We start from the raw sequence: 22,820 nt of genomic DNA, 5'->3' as shown, positions 1-22,820 counted from the left end.
AAATCAGCGCCGTTCTGCGGACGTCGCTCCGATCTCGTAACGACGTTGATTTCCCTTGATTATAATCAAATCGTTCGTCGAGCCAGCCCTCGTCGAACCGATACACATCAACGTAAATTCATACGATACGTGCTCACAAACTAAAAGGACAGTGTTTGAAGTTCGTTCATTTAGGTTCTAACGTTCCATTGACGTTGTTAGCGAGATTGGATCGACGAGAAAAAGGTTAATTAAATTAATCGAAATTTTGATCATGTCTAAGCAGAAAAATAGAGGGAATAATTTCGTTTTTCGATATACGTAATCAATGATCCCATTGCGGTCAATGAAATTACATCCTTAACACGATTCGTTAAGATTCCATCTGTTTTCTGTCCACCAACGAACGATCCTGAGATATTCGATTACTTGAGAATGTTCGGAGGTAGAAGAGGGCGATCGAAATCGAATTCCATAGTCAAGATGAGAGAACGAGAGAAGGATAGAGGATTATATCTCGTTTTCTTCGAGAATTGGAAAGACGTCTACTGATCAAAATCTGAGTCATCGATGCTTTCATTTTTTTTCTTTCGATATTCTTTTTTTATGAATTTCTCTGAGTCAATTATATTCTTCTTTATTTCAGAAAAAGATAAATACAATTTAAAAATAATTTTTCCAACAATATGTGATAATGTAATCAAGTGAGATGCATATGATTTTGACCCCTCTGCACTCTCTATACGATACTTACGTTACAACTTGTTATTGCGTTATATACTATTACTCACGGTTTATATTCTGAAGTTCCAGACGTAGCTTGAGTAGTTTATGAATACCTGTCCTTTCGCAAGATTGCTGAGGCAAGAACGTAACTAGGTACGTGTTTATCAGTCCCCTGATGGCTGGCATATGCTTTCGTACCTACCTACCTACCTACCTATCTACCTACAGTTAGCTACAGCTTTCAAGAAAGTTGCAAACCTCTCATCGCTATCGTCTCGAAGCTAGTTCGTTTCTTCGAAGTTACAATCAAATATTTCTAGAACTCTTGATTCCTAATATATCCATTGAATTTTAATATCTTAATTATTTTTTTCATTTCTTGGAGAAATATCTTTCGTTAATAAAGAATATGAAAGTAATTCATACGTATAATATTTTATCGATTAGATCGTTTCATTTTCCAACGGAAATCAGAGGAAAGTCGTCTGTAGAAAAAAATTTTCATTATTAGCTGCTCTTCACGGTGAATTAGCATCTGAAGAACCCTCAATAATCACACTCACACGCATCGCGTGCTTCGAAGACACTCGTGAAATTATCGTAGCGTTTTTATTCTATTCTTCGAGTTCTTCTTTGACACGTACTCACATCACAAATATCAATTTTACATACGGCATAATGCATCGTTTCCTGTCAACAAAGGATCGCGATTGTTTGACGTCATAACCACGCATTTCAAGAAGAGGTTCGAGGAATAAGTAGTACCTTGCACTCGCCTGCACTTGCCTTCGTCTCAAAATTGAAAAACAAAGGAATAACTTTTATTCTTTTCTTTTCTTTTTTTTTCTTTCTTTTTTTTTTTTGTTTCAATCTATTACATACCGACGAAAAGGATTTCAACGAACTAATACGGATGAACTATTTTTCTGTTTTATAAAACAGGAAAACGAATTTTTCGAGCGTATAAGCTGTTGGCTCTAAAAGTATATCATAAATATAGTAAATATTGTAACAGCGCATACAATGAGAAATATTAACGATTTTTAGTGATAGTAATATCTATAATTTTTCCATTTCTGTTTTACTCACTATTATTGTATTACAAAAATATACATGAATATATAAGAGAAGATTCTTATTTAGTTGCTATTTTTCATTTATTTTGGAAAACTATAGTTTTAGTTAGAAAATTGCAATAACGTAGTGATATCATGGTACGAGAAAATAATTAAAGAAAAATATGGAATACATGAATAAAGATAGTTAAAAATACAGAAAAGATATTTTCCATCAGACGATGTTATTGCTTCTTATTGAACGGACTTACATGTTACTGGAAATCTTAAAATAGTTCGCATTGCGCATCAAGTTTAAGAAGTAAAGGCAATACTTTGTAGGAAGACGTGAACTCCCGTTATGACATTTACCGAATGATTTGGTCGTGGTTCTGAAGTTAACGGGAAACTCTTAATGGCGGAAGTTTGATAAGACTCCTCTGACCAAAGTATGTTTCAAGTATCTCAAACGATATCTTAATAGATCTGAAAGTTCACGAGCTATCGACCTCTAATTGATCTATAGACCAGTTATACGATAAAATCTTCGACGCACGACTAAGGCAAAGATAGATCTTCCGAAAAAAAAAAAAAAAATTAAATGAATTACTGTTGTGTAATTATTTTAAAGTAACGCATTCAATAACCTTATGTTGAGTTTAGTGTCGCATGGAAATGATCGATTAACCATCAATAAAATTGAAAAGAACGCTCGTGGCGAACGCTTTGAAAGCTTAGTTAACTAATCCTCGATTAAAGACGCATTTAACGTCGAAAGGACGGTTAGACGTTTGGAAGGATGGTGATTGATGAATCTAGAGGATAATTGAAATTTTAATTGAAAGTTGCTTAAACGATCTGCGATCGTGAGAAAAAAATTTCTAATTTTCACTATCTCATTCTCTCTCTCTCTCTCTCTCTCTCTCTCTCTCTTTTTCTTCCTTCCTCTCTCTTTTCGATTAAAAATAATAAGAGCAAGAATGAGCGAAGTGAGTTTCAGCATTTTATACGACTCTTTATTGTAAAATTGCAATCAAATGTATAACGCGTCACGAAAATGATAGACATTTTATTTTATCACGTGAGAAAAATAGGAAAGATCGACGAATTATTTACATACGAGGAATTATTTATTTTTCCCTTTATCTCTGTCTTAATCAAAATAAAAAAAAATAGCGACGATTTAATAACGTTCAAAAAATATCTTCGACGTGTCACTTGATCTTATCTTCTCTCAAAGTTTCTCTTTCGGGGTATTCGTTTTCATCCCCTCTCGAAACAAATTAAGAAAGTGATAATCATCGTCATTATCCTACCATCTTTTGACTATCGTCTACAAATAATTTGCACAGCTATCTTCTATCCTTTGTAACGCGATCTATCTAGTGCCTTCCGTTTACCCCGGATACTAATTTCTATCGTGCAAGCATTCGACTTTCGTAAAAGATAAATTCTCTTGTACGGGTTCTTTCATCCCTTCCAACCACTTAACATTCCCTCCATTAGATCTCCTTTGCACGGTGTCTATATCTTTTTTCTTTCTATCCTTTTCTATTGTCCTGAATATCCTGTTCGCTTTTTTTTATTTTTCTCGCATATACCTCCAGTAATAATAGAAGTTCCGAGTGAGGTGTTAACGAAATTACTTTCAACATTTTTTTAAATAAATCATTTCATGCTACGATGAAATTATTTACACAGCGAAATATAAATAGGCTCTCTATTATATTATAAGTTCTCTCTTGAAGAAAAGTTTAAAACTTAGCCGAATATAAAATATACGCAAAGCCAAATATATTTATACGTATACATAAATATATATATATATACTTACATATGTAGCCATGTATATGCCACGGCTTGAATAACGAATGATGAACAGATATGTATATACATATATAAATATATATATAAATATATATATATAAAAAAAAATATATATATATATATATATATATATATATATATATATATGTATATGTATGTACGTATTACGTAAGTGAAGTAGAAGGTATTTATCTTTCTATGAAGTTCACATCATAACCGGGAGAGAAACACATCGCGTGAGGCACATTAAATATAGGAGTATTTTTAATTCATATCTACCACGTTACATTTCCTACCTAATCGCGTTCCCTTCCTATTTTTTCTGTCTTCCCCAACTCCAGGCTCATTTCAGGCATTTGCCCGTTGGCGCTGTTGAAACACGATACTTCAACGTCGCTCCATTCCTACGTTCTCTCTCTTCCTCCTCTTCCTCTCTTTTTTTTCTTCACCCTCTTTCCCATCATCCTTCCGAGCCTTCGTTTCGATGCTCATTCCTCTGAGCAATGCGCTCAACGAAAGCTCCCCTTTCTCGGTGCGATATAAAAACGAAAAAAGAATCGAAAATCAGATTTGCGCCAGACGAGCGTGAAAACAAGCAAGCGTGACGAGCTTGAGTTAACAAGCCCGTTTTCCCTACCACCCATCCTCCCTTTCTGTTTCTCTGTTTCTCTCTCTCTCTCTCTCTCTCTCTCATTCGCTTTCTCTCTCTCTTCCTCTCGCTCCTACTACGCACTCTATCGAAAGTATCAATCGGCCATCATTAATTTGTTCGTTTGTTTCCAATCACGTACACCCACGCATTCGGCCATCTAATGAATATACTTGCGCTCGGTAGTCTATGAGCGCAGCGCTAAATGCAATTAAAACTCGAGCGCTAGCATATCTAGTGAGAATCTTCCAATTTCCCGCAATAATAACAATTAACTTCTGCTATTAATCGAGCGCTTGTGCTACTATGGAACGCATCGCAGAATCGCAATATCAAAACAGTAACAGTAAAGTATGATAAACGCTTCGTACGGAAAATATTTCTTCTAGGAATATATTTATATATGTGTATATATATATATATATGGGTTTTTTTTCTTACTTTTATTCGTTTCTTTTTTATTCACCAATATCATACTTGCTTTGTACAATTTTCCGTTCCACTTAGCCTTTTTAAAATTCGCTATGTTGTTTGGTATTATTTTTAGCGATATTATACATGCAAAAGCATCTAAACAATGGTATCGTTATTTCTTTTGTTTTTTGTTTACTTTCTTATAGGAATATTTTCGTTGTTCATTTACAATATATGAAATATTTTTCTATCATGTGACTCATTATCCTACGTATTAAGAAAACTAAAAAATGTGCCATTCCTAAATTAACAATTCCTATTAAATTTACTATCATGAGATTCTTCGATCTTGTATCGTTCATTGATTTTGTTAATGTCTCAACTTCCTTGAACTCTCTTAACTTTACTTAACATTCGTTTGTAATCGATTTGATTCGATCTCTTATTATTTGATGTTTTAATTAATGATCTGATCGATACATAGATACACGAATCGCTATTAAGAATATCTAAAATAGATTGATAGAAATTTGTTAAAGATCCATCAATCCCAATTGATCATAGATAGAAATCCTTTTGCTTATCACTTTGCGATAAAGCTCGTTCTCGAAAGCGGAACTATTGTACTCGTTGCCGTCCTTGCCCATGATCTCATCGAGATCCTTCGCCTCATTCTTGTCTAAGAGGACCAACGGGAGAATCGTAAAAGAACTTGTCATAGCGACAATCTCACGTTCCTTTAGATTTTTTCGAAGTTTCTCCATGGTCAGTGGGATGGTTTTGCAATCAAACTGTTTCATCATGTTAGACAATGTTAAAAGATATTCCTCCAGGAGCATATCCTGGTTGTTTTCGTATACATCATTGTCCGCACTAGTGTTAAGGAAGTATTGCAAATCGTTCGCCGGTGATCCATAAACGCACATTTGAAAATCCACCTGCAACAGTACCACCAGAAGATTCGATCGATCGATCTTATAGACACGAATTGAATTGGAAATGAAATCGGTGTTACGTTGAAAAGAAGAGGGATTCGTGTTTAGGAAGTCGTCAGTGGGTCTAAATATCTGTGTGCGTGCATCTATGTGCCCTATCCTTCTCTCTCTCTCTCTCTCTCTCTCTCTCTCTCTCTCTCTCTCTCTCTCTTTCTTTCTTTCTCTCTTTTCTCTTTCACCGCGACAAGGACGGACAGGTTCCTTCCGGGTACACCTGAACGCGATCAAATCGAATTTATTGCATTATTCATAACGCGTGACAATACGAGGGATCGCCTTCCCTACGAAGTTTCGTTTCCGAACATTTTTACCTCTCGCTATAAAGAAGTCGCTCTCCTGTGAACGTTGAAAAAGATCGCAAGTGGCCTCGATAAAAATTCTCGGTAAAATCTAGCCCAGATATCTTTCCCTTTCGATAAATATACGATGGAATTTGGATTTATTCATTTTCATTTGGAAAAAGAACAAAAAAAAGAAAATAAGAAGTTATTTATCATTTTCCACAAGTGATCGTGTTATCAGAAAACGACGGCTATGATTTTCTCCATATCTTATCGTTCTATCCCAGGTTGAATCATTTTTTTTTTTTTTTACGAAGATAAAGCATAAAAAAATACGAGCACAAAGACACAGCCTTTCTTTAACGATAGCAAGCCTTTTGATCTAGATCTAAAAGTCCACGAGTTTCCAAACTAGGTGACCTACATAGAAATAGAGAAAAGCTAGATTTGGCTTAACTTGAACATTTCAACCTTCCGGCCTTCGATATTTACTAAGCTATATTTTTATGTATCTATATTTCTGTACGAAGGTCTTTTCTATTTCCTTCCTTCCATCGAATCTTACAAACACTAATCAATTATTTATCTTAAGTCAACTGTGATTCTGAAGTATTTATTTCGAATCGTTTGCCATTGAGAAGTTAAGCTTTCATCGAAGGTTGTTTTTACTTTGACATTTTCCCTTGAGAAAACGACATACCTTTAGATCTTTCCAATGATCAAAGAGAATAAGAGACGACGAATGTAAATCGTATTGTTATACTCACAAAGATATGATCGATCGGTTTCCCTTCATCATTGTAACGAAACATCATATTGTTCACCCAGAAGTCACCGTGATTTATAACGTTGAATTCGTCCTCCCGGCACTTCATTGCCTCGGCAGTTTTATCGTAAATCTTTTCCGCAAATTTATCGACTTTCTCTGCGTATCTACAATTACACAGATTAATAACGCATAGCAACTTATAACAAATAGGTACTTAAAAAACTCACTTTTCAAAATCCGGCCATTTTCGCATTTCCATGCCTAATGATTTTGTTGCAAGAATAAAGAAGTTCATTATTTCAGGAGGATGTTCGCTGGAAAATATTCCTCTAGTATAAAACTTTTTATGATTCGGTTCCTAAAAAATACATAGTATCATTCATTTTACTCATACTTAGGTATATCTGATATTTATATCTAATTATTGTTACATCGTATTCACGTTTATACACGAATGCACGCATACGAATCTTCTTAAATTTTGCAAGGAGAGAGACTACCTAACGTTGGAACACATCCAAGGATAAAGGGTAATAAGGGATATTGAACTTTAGTTATCCTCCAGACAGACATTTCGCATGTATGCAGTTTGATTCGAGCCACGCAAGTTTCGAACTCCCATTTGCGTGCACAAAATTGTTGCGGCTTATAATAAGTATTATAATTCCCTAGCTTTACTGACAAAACATAGACTACGTCGTTCATGGAATATGTTGATTTTTGTGTCATCTGTCATAAGATATATTTCTCGAAGATAGAAATAGAATCGTTCGTTTCTTTTATCAGCCGGAAATTCTTACGATAGAATCGACGCGTATAATTCTTACCTTCTCACATACAGCAATGCTACTCGCGTGAAATCTAGCCAATCCTCGGATTGCCAACAAACAGTGAGGTAGGTCAAGACCAGCTTGACGATCAGCCATGCGAAATCCAAGAGGAGCGAGATCTTCCATCACTAAAAATTCCGGATGTTCTTTCTGAATGTAAAAAACTCGTCCACTGATAAAATGGGCTGGTCCAAGTAAGTTATTCATTTTCTTCAATGTGTCCGTCATCATCGAAATTTCCGTATGGAAGATCCTCGATTTTTCGATCTAGGCGAACAATTCGATATTACTGATCACAATCGATCGAAGTCACATTACTAAAGTTTAAGCTACTTCCTTCATCGATCATGCAGATAAATCTATTCTTATTTTTCTTTTTTAAAATAGTGAGCCTAATAAAAAAATGAAAAGACAATAATACCTACCAATTCTTTCTTTATATTTTCCCCTGTAGGTGCGACTTTAACAATGAGAGATTTCTTTTTTGTAACTTCTTCGTCGCCACGTTTGCATGAAATTTCAATCGAAACTCTGTACATATCGCTGGTATAATTGTCACCTTTAGCCGTGGCAGGTTTCGTAAACATATTAAGCACGCGAATCGAATTATCATTCTTTCGCATGATATTTTCCACCAATTCTAGGTTCAGCCATGACGGTGTATCTTTAGCCATTTCTGAAATTGAAATTGAAATTGGAATTGGAATCGTAAAATTTCATCGACAAATCATTACTCCTTTCGTTCTATTAAGAAATGCTTCTTTATAATAATTTATAGGAAGCGATTTATTACAATAATTTATAGTTCACGATGGAATATATCACCCGTTTTTTACTTTTCTTTTTTCGATCGAGAACGCGAATCGATTCATCCTTTTAATATCATTATTTTATCCTTTAAAAGTCTTTTAAAATTCTACTTAATTATCCGGTATTATCCAAATTTAAAAGAATATTTTATCTTCCTATTGACGTATTATAGACTATCACGATGAATTGCCACGTGGCCGAATTAGACTTCTGTGCTGAACACGTTCAATCGCTTTCATTCAATGAACATTTGCAGTTATCAATTGACGTATTTAAATTACTTTTACCTTGACAGAACGCTTAATTCAATCGTTTTCTGACGTATGCAATTGACCGTATCTTTATACTGTATAGGTTCTCCGTCAACTATTAAACCGGCATTTATGTTGATACCATACATTGAACTTTTTTTTTTTTTTAACAAATATAGATATTTGAAAATTACCTTCTACGCTGATTATGATATAAGTAAAAAAAATATATACATATCAGTAAATACACGTACATGAATACGAGATTGATGAGATAATGGTCATGATAAGAAACCATATTAAACAGGAACATATGGTTTTCCATTAAACAAATAATTTCAATAAATGAGTTTTATTAAACGAAATACTTTAAATATTCTGTCAGATTATAAAAAGATAAAGACTCCTAGATTTTTTAATAATTTTGTTGGTTAAAGCACTGCACGCGGTATGCGGTGATCCAGATTCGAAACTCAGGCCATTCATAAAATCCATTTTTTTCGTACACCTACGATAAGTAAATATATTTATATTCAAAATTATGTCATTTTCATTCACATTAATGTAGAATTCATTTGGTTTACATTTGCTAGATTTATGATAAAAAGAATTAAATTCAAGTAAACATTTCTTATCTTATTGGTAAAGTTTCAAATATTCTAAAATAAAAACTAAAAGAAAGTTGAAATTATAGGTTTTAATTTTAATTAATAGGTTTTACTCATTGTAGGAAAAGCGATAATAAGCATCCCATTCGTTTATTTTTATGGAAACCGGTCGAACATTCACTTCCAAGATTTACATAGAGAACGAACGAATCGAATCATACGAGGAGATTAGTTTTACGAGTATGTTATCAAGGTCTCTTGCATACGCTCGATGAACATTATCGGAACTTTCTTGCAACTTCTATCGCGTCTTATGAAGTATCGTGTCCTTTTTCTTTTCTTAGTTCTTCTTCTTCATTTTATCCGTGATAGAGAAAACTTGGCCGTGATATAGAAACTCAGTTCGAGGGGTAGTCGACGCAAAGAAAAAGCGAATAAAAATAGAAAAAAGAAATGTGAAAGTACTTCGAGGTATTTTTTCTCGGTGAGAAAAAAAGAAGAAAAGCAGAAGAAATAAAAGATTCAAATCATTTATAGAATGAATAATATGATAGTTTAAATTTAGAAATTCATTAATTTTTATTGAGCTGAAATTAGTTTTCAGCAGCTTTAACGCTATACATTAACTTATTATCACGATAAGGATCGGTAATAATCGAATCACACCTGATGCAATTAAACTCGTTAGCTAAAGAACATTAATCTTATTTTTTAATGAATCAAATCGAGTGAAGTAATCAATGAACAAAAGAAAGAAAAAAAAAATGCACAAGTTTTTTGACTATAAAACTGTAAAAGTTCAAAGCACTTTACACGATCATTCAACGAAGAGAATTTCTTTTAAATGTCACTATTTGAGTTACGATTAATAACTTTTTTACCCACCATCACACATCCCGGCTAAAGTACGAACACATTTACAATTACCAACTGTCTTTAAAATTCAATGAGAACTCGTATATTCCTGTGGAACGAGCAACGAACGAATGACCCATTATACGATACACGCAATATTTTATAGAGTGCCTGCAGCGATCTGTCGTTGAGGAATTTTAATTATTCTGCATTCTCAAGCTATTAATTGCAAAGATCTAATAATCGATTTTCTTTGAGTCAAACCAAACCGGAAAAAAGTTCGCGACAACTTTATAATTTTTTTTTATATTACACATATTTCTCACACTACCGTCGTGAATTATAATATTATTTTCCCACCATTGTACCAACTAACCTGATTTATTATGTATTAATAAATACGCTTCGTTTCTCGTTATTACAGTATTATCTCTCTGTAACGCTGCAGAACATAAAAATGACAGTTCTTACATGATTTTTTATTCGTTATTTATACTCTTCAAAAAATTTCCAAATCGTAAAAAAAAAAAAACAGAGGACGCTGTTAGCAGTTTTTTTTAATTACTCGTTAGAATTTCTAACGTATGATTTGTTATATCATTTGTCATATCATTTGTAGAATGTTATCATATCTCTCTTTTTTCTTTTCTTTCTATTTTATAGCTATTAAATTTACCGTGTTTCTTCTTTCAACACAATTTGATACTATGATGTTACGGATAAATATATTTACAATAAATATTCTAAGATTCCTTATTAATTATTCTTCGTATTATAAAAAGCAGAGATCTTAATGAGCATTATTATGCATATTAAAAAATTCTAATAAATGAATGAGATAAAAAGATGGCTATAATTAATATGAACAATTCTTAGACTTGGTTGAAACAAAAAAAATTATCTAATAAACTTCTTATATCATTCATTAATCATAGTGTTTCCTTATTGACTCGTGTTAATTCATATTATGTCGTCTTACATACACACTTGTCTATCATACAACTATTTTATTGCCTTGATCTTAAATCGTTGTGTTTGTAGCACGTATTTTAATTGTTAGTTAACCATTTTCACATTGACTTTGCTGCAAAGTCAATATAAAAGGTTATAATAACCAAAAGATCTGTAGGTAGAAAAATGTTTGTGTAAAAAAGATTAAAAGCGGTATTTGAATATCTCATTGTCTGTTTTTTGCGAAAGACGACTTTTCCGAGTGACCACGTTTCACTATAGGATTATAGGTCGCACAGACATAGTCCAAAAGTTTTTGACTAGTTTAGTAAAACGTTAATGTCACTAACATGTATCCGTACTCCTACAAAAATAGCACAACCTAGCATGAGATCGATATACGAACGAAACATTATTTTTTCAACTAACGTTGATATTTTTATAAATTTTCTTTATCAGATAAAAAAATCAATTATGGAGAAAATATTCCATTATTATAATCATTTAATGCTATCAAAGTCAATATTCTTTCGTCTTTATCGAATAAATAAATTTCTTGACTCCAAAAATTATTAACGTAATAATACACCATTTAATGATATCTCTAAAGATAAAATTAGTTATTAGATATAGTTATCTCTTATAAATGCCAAATCTATCAAAAATTTATGATAAATGACGATTAGAGATAAAAACGAGATAAAAATGATAAAACGTAGATATACGATTTGATTACATTCAAAGAATGACTTTACTTTACGAGGAAACAAAGAAGCCTAGTCATATACATCAGAAGCTGTCTTATTAAAATCACGCTATACTGAATGCATTATATAATTTTTATATTATATAAAATAAATGCCCTATTACGTCATTGACAGAGTCAATTGAAAAGTATTATATCATTCCACTAAGCCAATTTGTAAGTCATTTAAATCATATTTAATAATAACAATATTAATTCTTTTATAATTACTTAATAAACAATTCTTTATTGCACTTGTATATTCTCTTTAATGAGAAGAATTTATACTTATCTTTCTTTGTTGATAAAGATTCTTGACTTTATATAAATCCATAAATAATATTTCAAGATTTCCATAAATGGTAAACAATTTTCAATCTTCTGTAACATTGTATTTTCATAAATCATTGTAGCGATCTAGTAGTTACTAAAAGTTTAAAACTTCAAACCAAATTACTTAAAAGAAGAAAAAGCAAGCAAGTTAGAAAGACAACTAATACGAACCACAGAAGTAAGTGCAATAAGTATTGTCATTATGAACGATTATTATCGTTCAACAAAATTTATCACTATTGATAGCGAATAAATATTAAAGAATTATTATAAAGAATATATTGATAGTGATAAGCCGAAAAAATTAGTTGAAATTAGTTGAAAATTAGTTAAAAAAAATTCAACTAAGAATTATTTAACTCAATTATTCAATTTAAATTATATAACAATTATTTTCTAAAAATATTATTTGAACTATAACTATTTACGTATTTAGCGGAATATATAAGAGTTAATTTTCTATCGTATAAAAGCTAACTCATCCTTACTTACGCAATCATATTTGATATAGTCAGTCACGCAATCTATCTAACATTATGCAAACTTTATCCACTTCTAAAAATGATACACTATTTTGCTCTTTAAACATTCGACATTATCTATAACGAGAAAACAACGATAATTTCCTTATGCTACGCAATACGCAAAAATAATTGTACGAACCGTATGTTAAAACTTGTACGCATGACCTCAACATATTATCAATTTAATATCCATTATAATCCCATATGACCGTAACAATAACATTGCGAACGATTTTCTGGCTAATGCGAATAACACTCGACGAGTTATGAACCACTGTGACTGCGGTTTTATAATGTAATTTGACCACTTTATATGCTCATAGAGAAACTCTTATGACATAAAATTGGGATCTTCGAACAATTATATTACACAATAAACGAGCTTAGTCGTTGGCGAAATGTTCGAAGATATAATCAAAAACAATGTAGAGTCGTTATGAAGAGAACAGTTGTCTTGTAAAGAAATTAGTTTTTCCGTAAGTTCGTTTTAACGTAAACTAAACATTTTTTTCAACTAGAAAATAATAAAGTGCCGACTATTTTGCAAGAATTTGCTTAAGGGCCATACTTTTACGATATTCAGATATCAATATAAGTTCTACTAGAGTCCGTTCTCGTCGTCGTTGTCGTCGTATTGGAATCTTCGTGGACGATTGCGAGCACTCAAGTTGAATGCAGTCGTTACGTTTCCACCCTTCGTAGAAACTCGTCCCACGTCTACCATCCGATTGTCCTCCATCTAGAAGACTCAATACCCCTACGCTGCCCTCTTTACCTTTCCTCGAGTATTCGTCCCAGAGACAAGCTGAGAGAAAGAGAAAAAGAGAGAAAGAGAGATAGAGAGAAAGAGAGAAAGAGAGAAAGAGAGAAAGACCCTTCTTCCATTCACTCCTCGTTCGAAACAATTGTATGGCAAAGAAAAGTAAAGAGGACTAAAAGGTAGTCGTAGGACAGCACCTTATTACAACGTTCAGGCTCCTTACCGAGTAAAATAACAATTTCTTCATCGTTTCGGTTCTCATTTAATTATTTTCTATTCTGATTTAATCAGAATACTTACTCCAACAAACTTCCTTGACATTCTCTTTATTCTTTCGCATTTATATATAGAGAACGATATTTACAAAGTGATCTTTAGACAATAAAAAAGAAAACAAAACATGACAAGGCTATTATTATGACATAAGTCATAATCTTAGTCACCTATTTAAAACGTAAAGAAATGAAAGATCAAAAGAAAAACAAGGAACGAAAAAAATTCTATCGCATATACATATATATATATATATATATATATATATATATCGCGAGAGCTGTTTACCAAGATTATCTTGAAAATTTTCCAAATGACCGTCGATGGTGGTACCACCCTCCGACAATGCTTCCTATAAAGTACTCTCCTCGTTGTCGTTATCGTTGCTGCACCCTCCTTCAGGAAGTTAATCCAATCACCCAGCTCCGCTATCCCTGCAAGAGTATCCAGTCAATGGTAGAGTCGAAAGAAAGAAGAAAAGAGAAAGAACGAAGAGAGAAGGGAGTTAGACCGAGACTCCTTTCCGAAGTCAGTCAATTTCGCGTAGGAGCTTGCAATTTCCGTTATCTTTTCCACAGAAAACGTATCTACCGCGAGAGAATCGCGATTCGATAATATCTTCGTCGTAAAGCGTGCCACCTATTCGAATAAAAGGAACGGAGTGCTGATAAAAGCTCGAAAGTCCTCACGATCATGACTTGACTTCGATTTACATACTCGTCGTTATTTTCTTCTTTCCTCTTTTTAGAATAGCCACCATAACCGGCAATATCATCATCATTGTCGTCCTCTTAGTCGTCATAGTAATGCTCTCTATGACTCTCCAAAAAAAAATCCAATCCGATTTTTTTCCCTGCCTCTTCGAAAATTCTTGTTAAGCGATGAATTTATTCCTTCCGTCCCTTCCATCTCATCTCATACATCATCACGTTCTTTAGCTTATCGATTCGAATCGTGCAATTAAATTCTCGCAGAAAGTTCAACGCTCGTCTCTTTAAGTACCATTCTCGAAGCATACTTGCTTTAAGCGATCGAATCCTTGGTCGAAATCTTTTCCAAAATTTTTCGAGACAATGAACTAACGACGACGATGACGACGACGACGACGACGACGACGATTATATCAACGATAAATTAATTGGAGTTGAAATCGAAGAAACATACATAGGATTTTTGTTTTTAACTACGGTGTAGTTATCTGTATTCACGTACCGTTGGACGATATTTCTTAATGATCCTGGAAGCCTCGAAACAGTCGAAAGCTTAAAGAAGGCCATAATGGCGGCATTGTCGACCCAATTATTATTATTGCCTGCTTTCTCGTCCGTTGGATAAATTTCTTCTAACGAAAACTTATGTTTCCGTGGCAATATACACTGACAAACGGCCGACATTAAATGCTAAAGAAATAAATATGTCGATCGATAGCCTCTTTCCAAGTATCGCTCTCTTGAAGATTCTCCTTGCCAATGGAACGATGCTCTATCGTTCCACACACATTCTTACAGTACAGTACACACATATATATAGTATACATTAATGGATTATCGTAGATTTCAAGTAGGAAGGATGAAAAATGTTGCGGTATTGCAGGCGAACACGTTTCTATACGTTGATCCTTTTCTCGCGAAAGAGGCTTAAACGCTTACCTTGCGATTCAGGAAATCCTTCTTTCTCGACCTTCCGCGATCTAAGCCGGAAGCTAAAGTTTCCGTCTCCGTTCTCCACTTTCGGACCTTTTGCTACCGGACTTTTTGAAGTTACATATATCGCCTATCTTTGAACCCGACCGACACTATCTAAACTCTTGGATTCTGAGTCAACTCCAATCGACTACTTGCGATCTTACATTTCAAACTAATCTCGAAACGTTGTTTGTAAGAATTTAAATAAATTCTCGAAGATAAATGGAGTAATGATAACGATTCTTAAATTTCTACGGAATTCGTTGTCGTAATAATAGATTATATATTATTTCGAGATGTATGAAAAAGAGAAGGAAATGAAAGAGCCGATATTCTTTTTCTTTTTCTTTACACGTAAACGAACAAAAAAAACGATCAGAGAATCGAGTTAAATTTGATCGAATAAATTTTTAAAATTACTTTTTTTTCTTTTCTCTACTTATATTTCACGTGAAATACATGAAAATCTGGTAGATATCTCGCTAGAAAGGACGACAACGGCAACATAGTACGAGTTTGGATAACTTACAAGAGAGAAGAGATACAGTGTGCGACAATAGAGCGAACAGTGTTTGGTTTTGCTCGTCAGGCGGGTGGTATCGTAGTACGGCCGGCACGTTAAATGAGTTCTGCATATAACAGGTAATATCGTAAATTCACAGCCACTACGATGGCATTAACCCACGCTTTACTGGATGAGTGCTGGTATATAATCGAGCCGACTCGACCTGAAGATGATGCCCAGGATATTCTCCTTCGGTGTGCTTTACCATCGCCACCATCAGTAGGGACACTCACCGACCCTAAATTCGTAAGATTATCCAAGATATCCTGTGATTAATACTACCGGTGGTCTTCGTACCTTACAACGTACATCGTTCATCGATTTCCGTATTACGAAAAAAGATACCCTCGTCCGTTAGATACATACGAGTACATCTCTTTTCCCATATTTTATCAATGTGCTCCAATAATCCTATCTAAGAGAACGTTTGAATCTTTTTGATAAATCGTTTCTCAGCAATAGTTGAAATATTTGTTAGTTCTTTATTTTTTTTTTCTTTTTTTTTCTTTTTTTTCTTTTTTTTTCATTTTTTCTTTCTTTTTTCTTTTCTTATTATTATGAATATTTATTAGTTCTATTAACTTTTACAATGATTAAAAGCTCGAATTGATATCGATTATAGTGCGTTTTGTTATGCCAAACAAAGATGCGCATCGTCGAGAGTAATCGGCTTGAAGAACTGGCGTAAATAATTTACTTGGAACAATGGAATGCCCATTCTCTTTCAAGAACGTTCTTTAAATGGAGGAGACGTTAATAATCGTTTGCTCGAACTACAAAGTCTTAATGGGTAGTCGATAATCTTCGAATTGAGCCTCGGCGTTCTTAAGCGTATCGATTAACGCCATTAATATCTACCCTTCTTTTCTTTCTTCTTTTTCTTCTTCTTCTTCTTCTTCTTCTTCGTAGATTCGTTGGCTCGTTCATGAGATACAGCTCGCTTAACGGAGTAACGTTCTCGTCCGAGCGACTAGAAGAGTTTCATAGGAAATTAAGCAGACCGAACCGATAAGTTATTGCATCGAAGTAGTGTTGGAATAAGAAAAAGAAAAAGAAGAAGAGACGAAAAGATCGAGAAGGCTAAGAAGGTAAGAAGAAAAGGACAAGTCTCTTCCGTTGAACGAGATCGTGGATTGGAAATAAATTTAATAATAGACGCACGAATATCGAAAACCATTATTACGTTAGAGTGCTTCCAGAAGGAACTGTAAAGATTGAAATTTTGCATATCTGTTATCGATTGAGTTCGTAACTTACTTATCGAGCTGCAGATATTTCGTAGACTAATATTTTGCATTCCTCACAAATTGCACCCAGTCACGTTTGACCTAGCTATCTGTTTCTCTCTCTCTCTTTCTCTCTCTCTCTCTTCTTTTTATTCGATTTGATCTTTAACACCATCCCGTGTTTTTCTTTCGAATTCGTCGGACCAATAAATTCGATCTTTGGCACGTTAGATCGAAACGAACACGTTTTCACTAGGCGTTATTGTAATCGCATAACCGGTAAGTATACGAGAAAACACGTTCGTTCGATCATCGACTCCTTTCGCTTCTACGAACTTTAACGAGTAATTAGGAAATGTGACACGCGAATAGGGATTAAATTCTCATCCCATTGTTACTTCGTCGCTTTCTGATCTTCCTCGCGCGGCTTAACGCTTTAATCTGTTCCGTGCTGGGAAAGTTTCGCTCGTTGGATTTTCACGAGGGGATGATTATGGGGAGGGAGTGAGATACTGCGTGTTCGGAATAATAATTGTTGTGGTTTGGAGATATCGTTAAAACGTGCCCCGGCATATTAAGGCATTGCGGATAATTGTACGTTTATTGATTCGGAGGGGTTACGATGCCTCTTCGAGAGAGAGGATGTCATGCAATACGCATCTTCTAAATGCTTTCGTGTTTTATTTACGAGAGCGGGGAAAGAAAGACAAAGGAAACTTTGTTTCATTGCTTCCGTTATTGGCGTTGAGAAATGGTTCTTTTCTAGTATATATATATATATATATATATATATATATATATATATATATATATATAACTTGAAAACTAATCAAATGATCATTGTTATTTCAAGCACGCACATATACGCACACACAGTAATTGATAAATTGAAATATGATGTATAAACTCGTAAAGGAAAGAAGAAAAAAAAAAGAAAAAAAACAAGACATTCGAAGACGACGTTCAGTAATATTTCGAAAAAATGAAAGTACAGCTTCGGTTTACCGGTTGACCTAGTATCTTGATCAAGAGGTAAAAGCACGAGGAAAAGGTGTATCGAGCTGTAGTATGTTGTACAACTAAAGTGTACCGCGCCCTTATAATTTCAGCCACCTTTTACCCTCGGAAACGTAAGATGGAAAAAAGAAAGAGTAACTCCAAGCATTCCTGTTGTTTCATCGCCAAACGAAAATCATAGTCACGAAGAAGGAGGACGACGACGACGACGACGACGACGACGACGACGACGACGACGACGACGACGACGACGACGATGACGCCAACGACGGCGACGGCGACGATTTACAACCATCTGATTCAACGCCATAAAGAGATTTCGTAAAGAGTAGCTAAAGTAGCGACTGTAAATGGTGAGAATAGTTCTATTTGGACGGAGTTTCTTATTTACGAGAGATGAGAAAAAAAGATTTGAGCATTTCACGATGTAGAGACCTTTAGATAATTCGTTATTTATATCTTCGTCGTGCTTAAGAAATCTTAATCTATCTGTTCGCGATAACTCTTCGTCCGCGCAAGGAGAATCTTTTTCTCAAGCTTTCATCGCTCGTTTCCTTACGTATGTGCGCCTTCAGGACCTAACTTTTTCGTCCCACGGCTATTTATCACTCCCCAACGAGTAGCCAGCCGCTTTCACCTCTTCCCCTTCCCTTTCATCTCTTCTTATTCTTCGTCTTCTTCTTCTCTTCTTCTTCTCTTTTTCTTCTTCTTCTTCTTCTTCTTCTTCTTCTTCTTCTTCTTCTTCTTCTTCTTCTTCTTCTTCTTCCATCTCTTTCTCTCTTCTTTCATTCCCCCTTCGAATCGCTTCCGGTTTTCTTACTAGCAAAGATTTTCAGAAGCGAGCGACCCGATGCTCCTTTCCTTCTCCTGCGGCTTCTTTTTTCCTTGGTTGTCTCGAGCCTGGCCTTCGTAGGAACATAAAGGACGTACGAAGGAACGAGAGAGTTAAGTTCGAGTGAAAAGCGGACCCCGATGGCACGATAAGTATGGCAAGGGAGAAGGTGAAGAGAAAAAAGGAAGATGAGATATAAGAAAATGACGAAAAGAAGAAGAGGTAAAGAGGAAGGGGCCGTGCCAACGAATATGACATTTTTCGAAGACGCCGAGCTCCGATGACACAAGAAAGAACGTCGCATCGTTGTCGACGTACCTAGCTTACCCCCTTACCTTACTCACCCAACTCTATCCTACTTTTACGCGTTCCTCTTTCTTTTTTCTTTTTCTTCTTCGACATGCGGAAGATTAAACCCCCCCCCCCCGCTTTTTATAGCGACGTACACGGTGAAGAGCCCAACTGTGTCCTATCTACTTACCTTCCTCACGCGAGATTATTTACTAACTTTCCATGTATATTGAATAACATTCGTTATTTCTCTCTTTTTCCCTTTGTCCCTCTATTTTATTATAAGATTGTACGAAAGAATGGATCGTACCGTTGTAGTACGTAAAAGACATCACCTAACCATCAAATAGACTAACATCATTTCTCGAGTCAAAAAAAAAAATTATAATCAATACCACAGTACAGAGATAACGAAGATCATATATTACAAAAATGTTATATCAATTACGCGTACGTTGTATAACTCGGCGATTTTTACTCGCATATAGATTTTATAAGGACGAAATTAAAAGAAAATTTTATTAAAAATGTCCAAGAAAGAATTTACTATTTCCCGTAATAAATTTTAAGAAATCAAATTTGATATCAATTGATCATGTTACTCAATTCATCTCCCTTAAATTCAAATCCATTATAGCATCGTCCATTCTCAAAGCTTTTTAACGCTTCTTAGTAACACCTTCCATTCGTTCTTTTTGAACTATCTTACGTCAGCAAAAGCTTGCTATGCTCCGGCGCGTCCCTTGGCACGACAGGGCCTCCGGCAAACTCGAGCGCGTCACAAGCTCGCCGCTTTTACCGTGAAAAATCTTCACCGTTGATTCTTATTTTATAAAATGTTTCAAGAAATCTTTCTCTCTCTCTCTCTCTCCCTTTCTCTTTCTCTCTTTTTCTCTCTTATTCTCTCTACCTCTCTCTCTCTCTCTCTCTCTCTCTCTCTCTCTCTCTCTCCCTCCCTCTCTTTCTTTCCCTCTGTATCGAAAGAGCACGTAAACGGGAAATTACATTTTGCTTTCTATCTGACGATGGTCTCACTACGTGTATTCGTTGCTTTCGTTCTACGAAACGAATGAAAAATTAAAGATACCCATTGATATAGCTTTCATACGCTAGTTTCTCATAGTAAATCTATATATTCGCATTAACTCATTTTCTGCACATTTATTAGAAAATCTTGTTGAGATTTATTCGCATTAAACGGAAAGTGATTTTCCAGAAGTGTCCAACTAGAAACATCCTTTGATGTTAACACGCATATGAGAAAATTACTCGTTTTCTTTCTCTCTCTCTCTCTCTCTCTTTCTCTTTAACTCTTTCTCACTTTTATGGAAAGCATCCGTATGAATAAAATGTGTTTGGTGGTAAATGAAGCGACGTAAAAGGCTGAGAATTGCTGCACACACAGAGAAAGCTCGTTTCCAAGGGAATCGCATGAACTTTGGCGGGCAGTCAGAAATCATATCTCATTTTCGGCGAGAAACGTCTGTCTCACTGTCTGTCTGTCTGTCTCTCTCTCTCTTTCTCTCTCTCTCTCTCTCTCTCTCTCTCTCTCTCTCTCTTTTCCTATGTCCCTTTTTTCCATCCATCTAACTCTTCCCTCGTTCGCTGCAGGAGGAGTATTATCAGCGGGATAGGAAAAAATTATGCAGCTAATCAAGAATCGCGTCTGTCGGTCCCTCGCGCGATATATCACGGAAGGATCCAACGCGAGAAATGGCCGGGTCGGTCGACAGGTCGGATGGGTGATTTCAACGAAATGTGGAGAGGGTTGAAAGAGAGTGAGAGAGAGAAAGAGAGAAAGAAGGAAAGGTCTAGCCTTCGAAGCCGAGTCGACTCAAGCCTTTGCTACCCACCACTACCATCACTGCCACCTTCCGCGCATTTGACTTTACGAGGCGCCATCGCTCATAGAATCTTCGCTGCGATCTTTTGCGAGACCCCCTTGGGAGCTACTGGATGAGGGAGAAAAATGTCGGAGCTCGGTGGATCGATGAGTTTGCATTAAACATCTCGAGCGGGATTCCTCGTGCGAACGTTCGCGCGTTTCATACCATCGCCAATGATTTTTGCAAATCTTTCTTTTCCTCCTTTATTTTTCATATAATAAAAAAGAAAAAAAGAAAAGAAAAAGAAGAAGTTCTCTTTATGAAGCTACTAAACAATTTCTCTCTTTTTCTCTCTTTCTTTTTCTGTCCAATTAAAAACAGAATAATCCAATGGACCGTGAAAACAAAGTAAATGAAAGATGTATTACAATACATCGGATGATATTAAATTTTTATGTAGAATTAAAGTCCAAACATTGCGAATACAGTTTGCGAAAAGATAGCAGAGGACTTTGGGAGAGCGAGCCTTCTCTTTTTTTTTCGTTAGGTTCTAGTTAAAAGACGTGCGACTCGAGTCGAAACTAAGTGGAAAAGGAAAAAGGAAAAAGACAACGAGAGAAGAAAAACGAGGACGACGGCGTCGTCGGTGTTGCCGACTACGACTATGGTGAAGGTACGAGACTCGCCCAGGGCAGTAATAATATCGGGAAGGTCGAGCTTATACTGCGGTGAGGTTTTCCCGATAGTTGGAACCCTGAACTTTCTGACGAAGTTGCGAAGCTTTAAAGCGAAAGCTTCAACGGAAGGTTTCGCGCCTGACGAAACTCTTTTCCGTTCCTACGAACTTACATGTCTGTGTATGTGTGTGCATGTGCGCGCGCGCGCGCGCGCGTGTGTGTGTATGTGTATGTGTATGTACGAATCTATATAAGTAAGGAGTCGACGTTCTCGCCTCGCTTAGACTATCTTGGAAAGGAAAAAAATGATATGTTCGAAAAGAATACCGGTGGTATTAACTTCCCTCGCGAATGTACTTATCACGGAATTCTCATATTATAAAAGTTCTCGACTCGGTCCTTTCTACTTTCCCTTGGCAGTTCGAATTTTCTCCAGCCACCAGCGCGTTTTGGGAGTTCAACAAAGGAAGGTTTTATTACAACGTACTTCATTGTATCGTAGAGAAAAGCTCGTTATCGAAGTCTTTAATGGTCATCTTTTATCGAACGATACCTTTTTAGCGTTTTAGGAAAAGTTCGAATAGCGTTAAGAGCTCGTCAGTACACACGAGCCGAGACCTACTTCCCACCTATAATTTCTCTCTCTCTCTCTCTCTCTCTCTCTCGTTCTCTTTCTCTCTCTACGAATCGACTCGACAAGCAGAATTCATAACTTTTCGTGAAAGATTAGAATGCTTTCTTTTCACGGAAAAGGAAGAAACATAATGAGAAAAAGAGAGAGAGAGAGAGAGAGAGAGAGAGAAGGAGAGAAAATGCGACAATGTTACGTCAAAGCGAAGATGAAACTTCTCGGAAATGTGAAATGCAGAATTAATTAATTATTACCATACTGGGATATAATACTCAGAATTAATACACTGTCCGGAATAATTCGTTCGTTGGTATGTCAAAACGTGCCACAGCGAAATAAATTTTAATAATAAAACAAGTATGACTGATTAACATGCGCGTATCACACACGTATTCGTTGCTCATTAAAAATTAACCATATACTCTGTACCAAGTT

The 22,820-nt window shown here is 35.3% G+C and overlaps 2 protein-coding genes and 1 long non-coding RNA gene across 12 annotated transcripts in view; 1 reads left to right on the top strand and 2 right to left on the bottom strand.

The window, feature by feature from the left end:
• LOC124432799 (basement membrane-specific heparan sulfate proteoglycan core protein-like) overlaps window positions 1-22,820 on the top strand; it is a 130,807-nt gene that overhangs the window by 18,530 nt on the left and 89,457 nt on the right. The window lies entirely within an intron of this gene.
• Window positions 2,751-20,195, bottom strand: LOC124432803. Its single transcript, XR_006944377.1, has 2 exons — window positions 20,162-20,195; window positions 2,751-4,276 (listed from the first exon to the last, which is right to left on the bottom strand). It is a non-coding gene; the product is annotated as an uncharacterized LOC124432803 (long non-coding RNA).
• Window positions 4,665-17,546, bottom strand: LOC124432791. Of its 6 annotated transcripts, XM_046982004.1 has the most exons (8): window positions 17,143-17,546; window positions 14,848-16,855; window positions 13,924-14,069; window positions 7,951-8,201; window positions 7,523-7,792; window positions 6,923-7,053; window positions 6,694-6,859; window positions 4,665-5,588 (listed from the first exon to the last, which is right to left on the bottom strand). In XM_046982004.1, exons 4-8 carry the CDS (start codon window positions 8,197-8,199, stop codon window positions 5,184-5,186), a joined length of 1,221 nt encoding a protein of 406 aa, XP_046837960.1. In that variant the 5' UTR covers window positions 8,200-8,201; window positions 13,924-14,069; window positions 14,848-16,855; window positions 17,143-17,546; the 3' UTR covers window positions 4,665-5,183. The 6 variants fall into 6 exon arrangements, with proteins under 6 accessions (XP_046837960.1, XP_046837962.1, XP_046837957.1 ...); XM_046982006.1 differs by lacking the exons at window positions 13,924-14,069; window positions 14,848-16,855; window positions 17,143-17,546 and adding exons at window positions 8,841-9,094; window positions 10,080-10,203; XM_046982001.1 differs by lacking the exons at window positions 13,924-14,069; window positions 14,848-16,855; window positions 17,143-17,546 and adding an exon at window positions 12,742-13,382.

The sequence above is a fragment of the Vespa crabro genome, chromosome 1 (genome assembly GCF_910589235.1).
Source record: "Vespa crabro chromosome 1, iyVesCrab1.2, whole genome shotgun sequence".
NCBI lineage: Eukaryota > Metazoa > Arthropoda > Insecta > Hymenoptera > Vespidae > Vespa > Vespa crabro.
The sequence above is the reverse complement of the archived record's forward strand: the minus strand, read 5'-3'. Positions and strand labels throughout refer to the sequence as shown.

What these genes read in the sequence shown, in the direction of transcription:
- LOC124432791 (XM_046982001.1), bottom strand. Translation starts at nt 12,775, where the DNA reads ATGTTGAGGTCATGCGTACAAGTTTTAACATACG. An exon ending in CGTACAAGTTTTAACATACG is followed by an intron (nt 8,202 to 12,741) that starts GTTCGTACAATT and finishes TTTCAATTTCAG; the next exon opens with AAATGGCTAAAGATACACCG. An exon ending in AAAATATAAAGAAAGAATTG is followed by an intron (nt 7,793 to 7,950) that starts GTAGGTATTATT and finishes TTGTTCGCCTAG; the next exon opens with ATCGAAAAATCGAGGATCTT.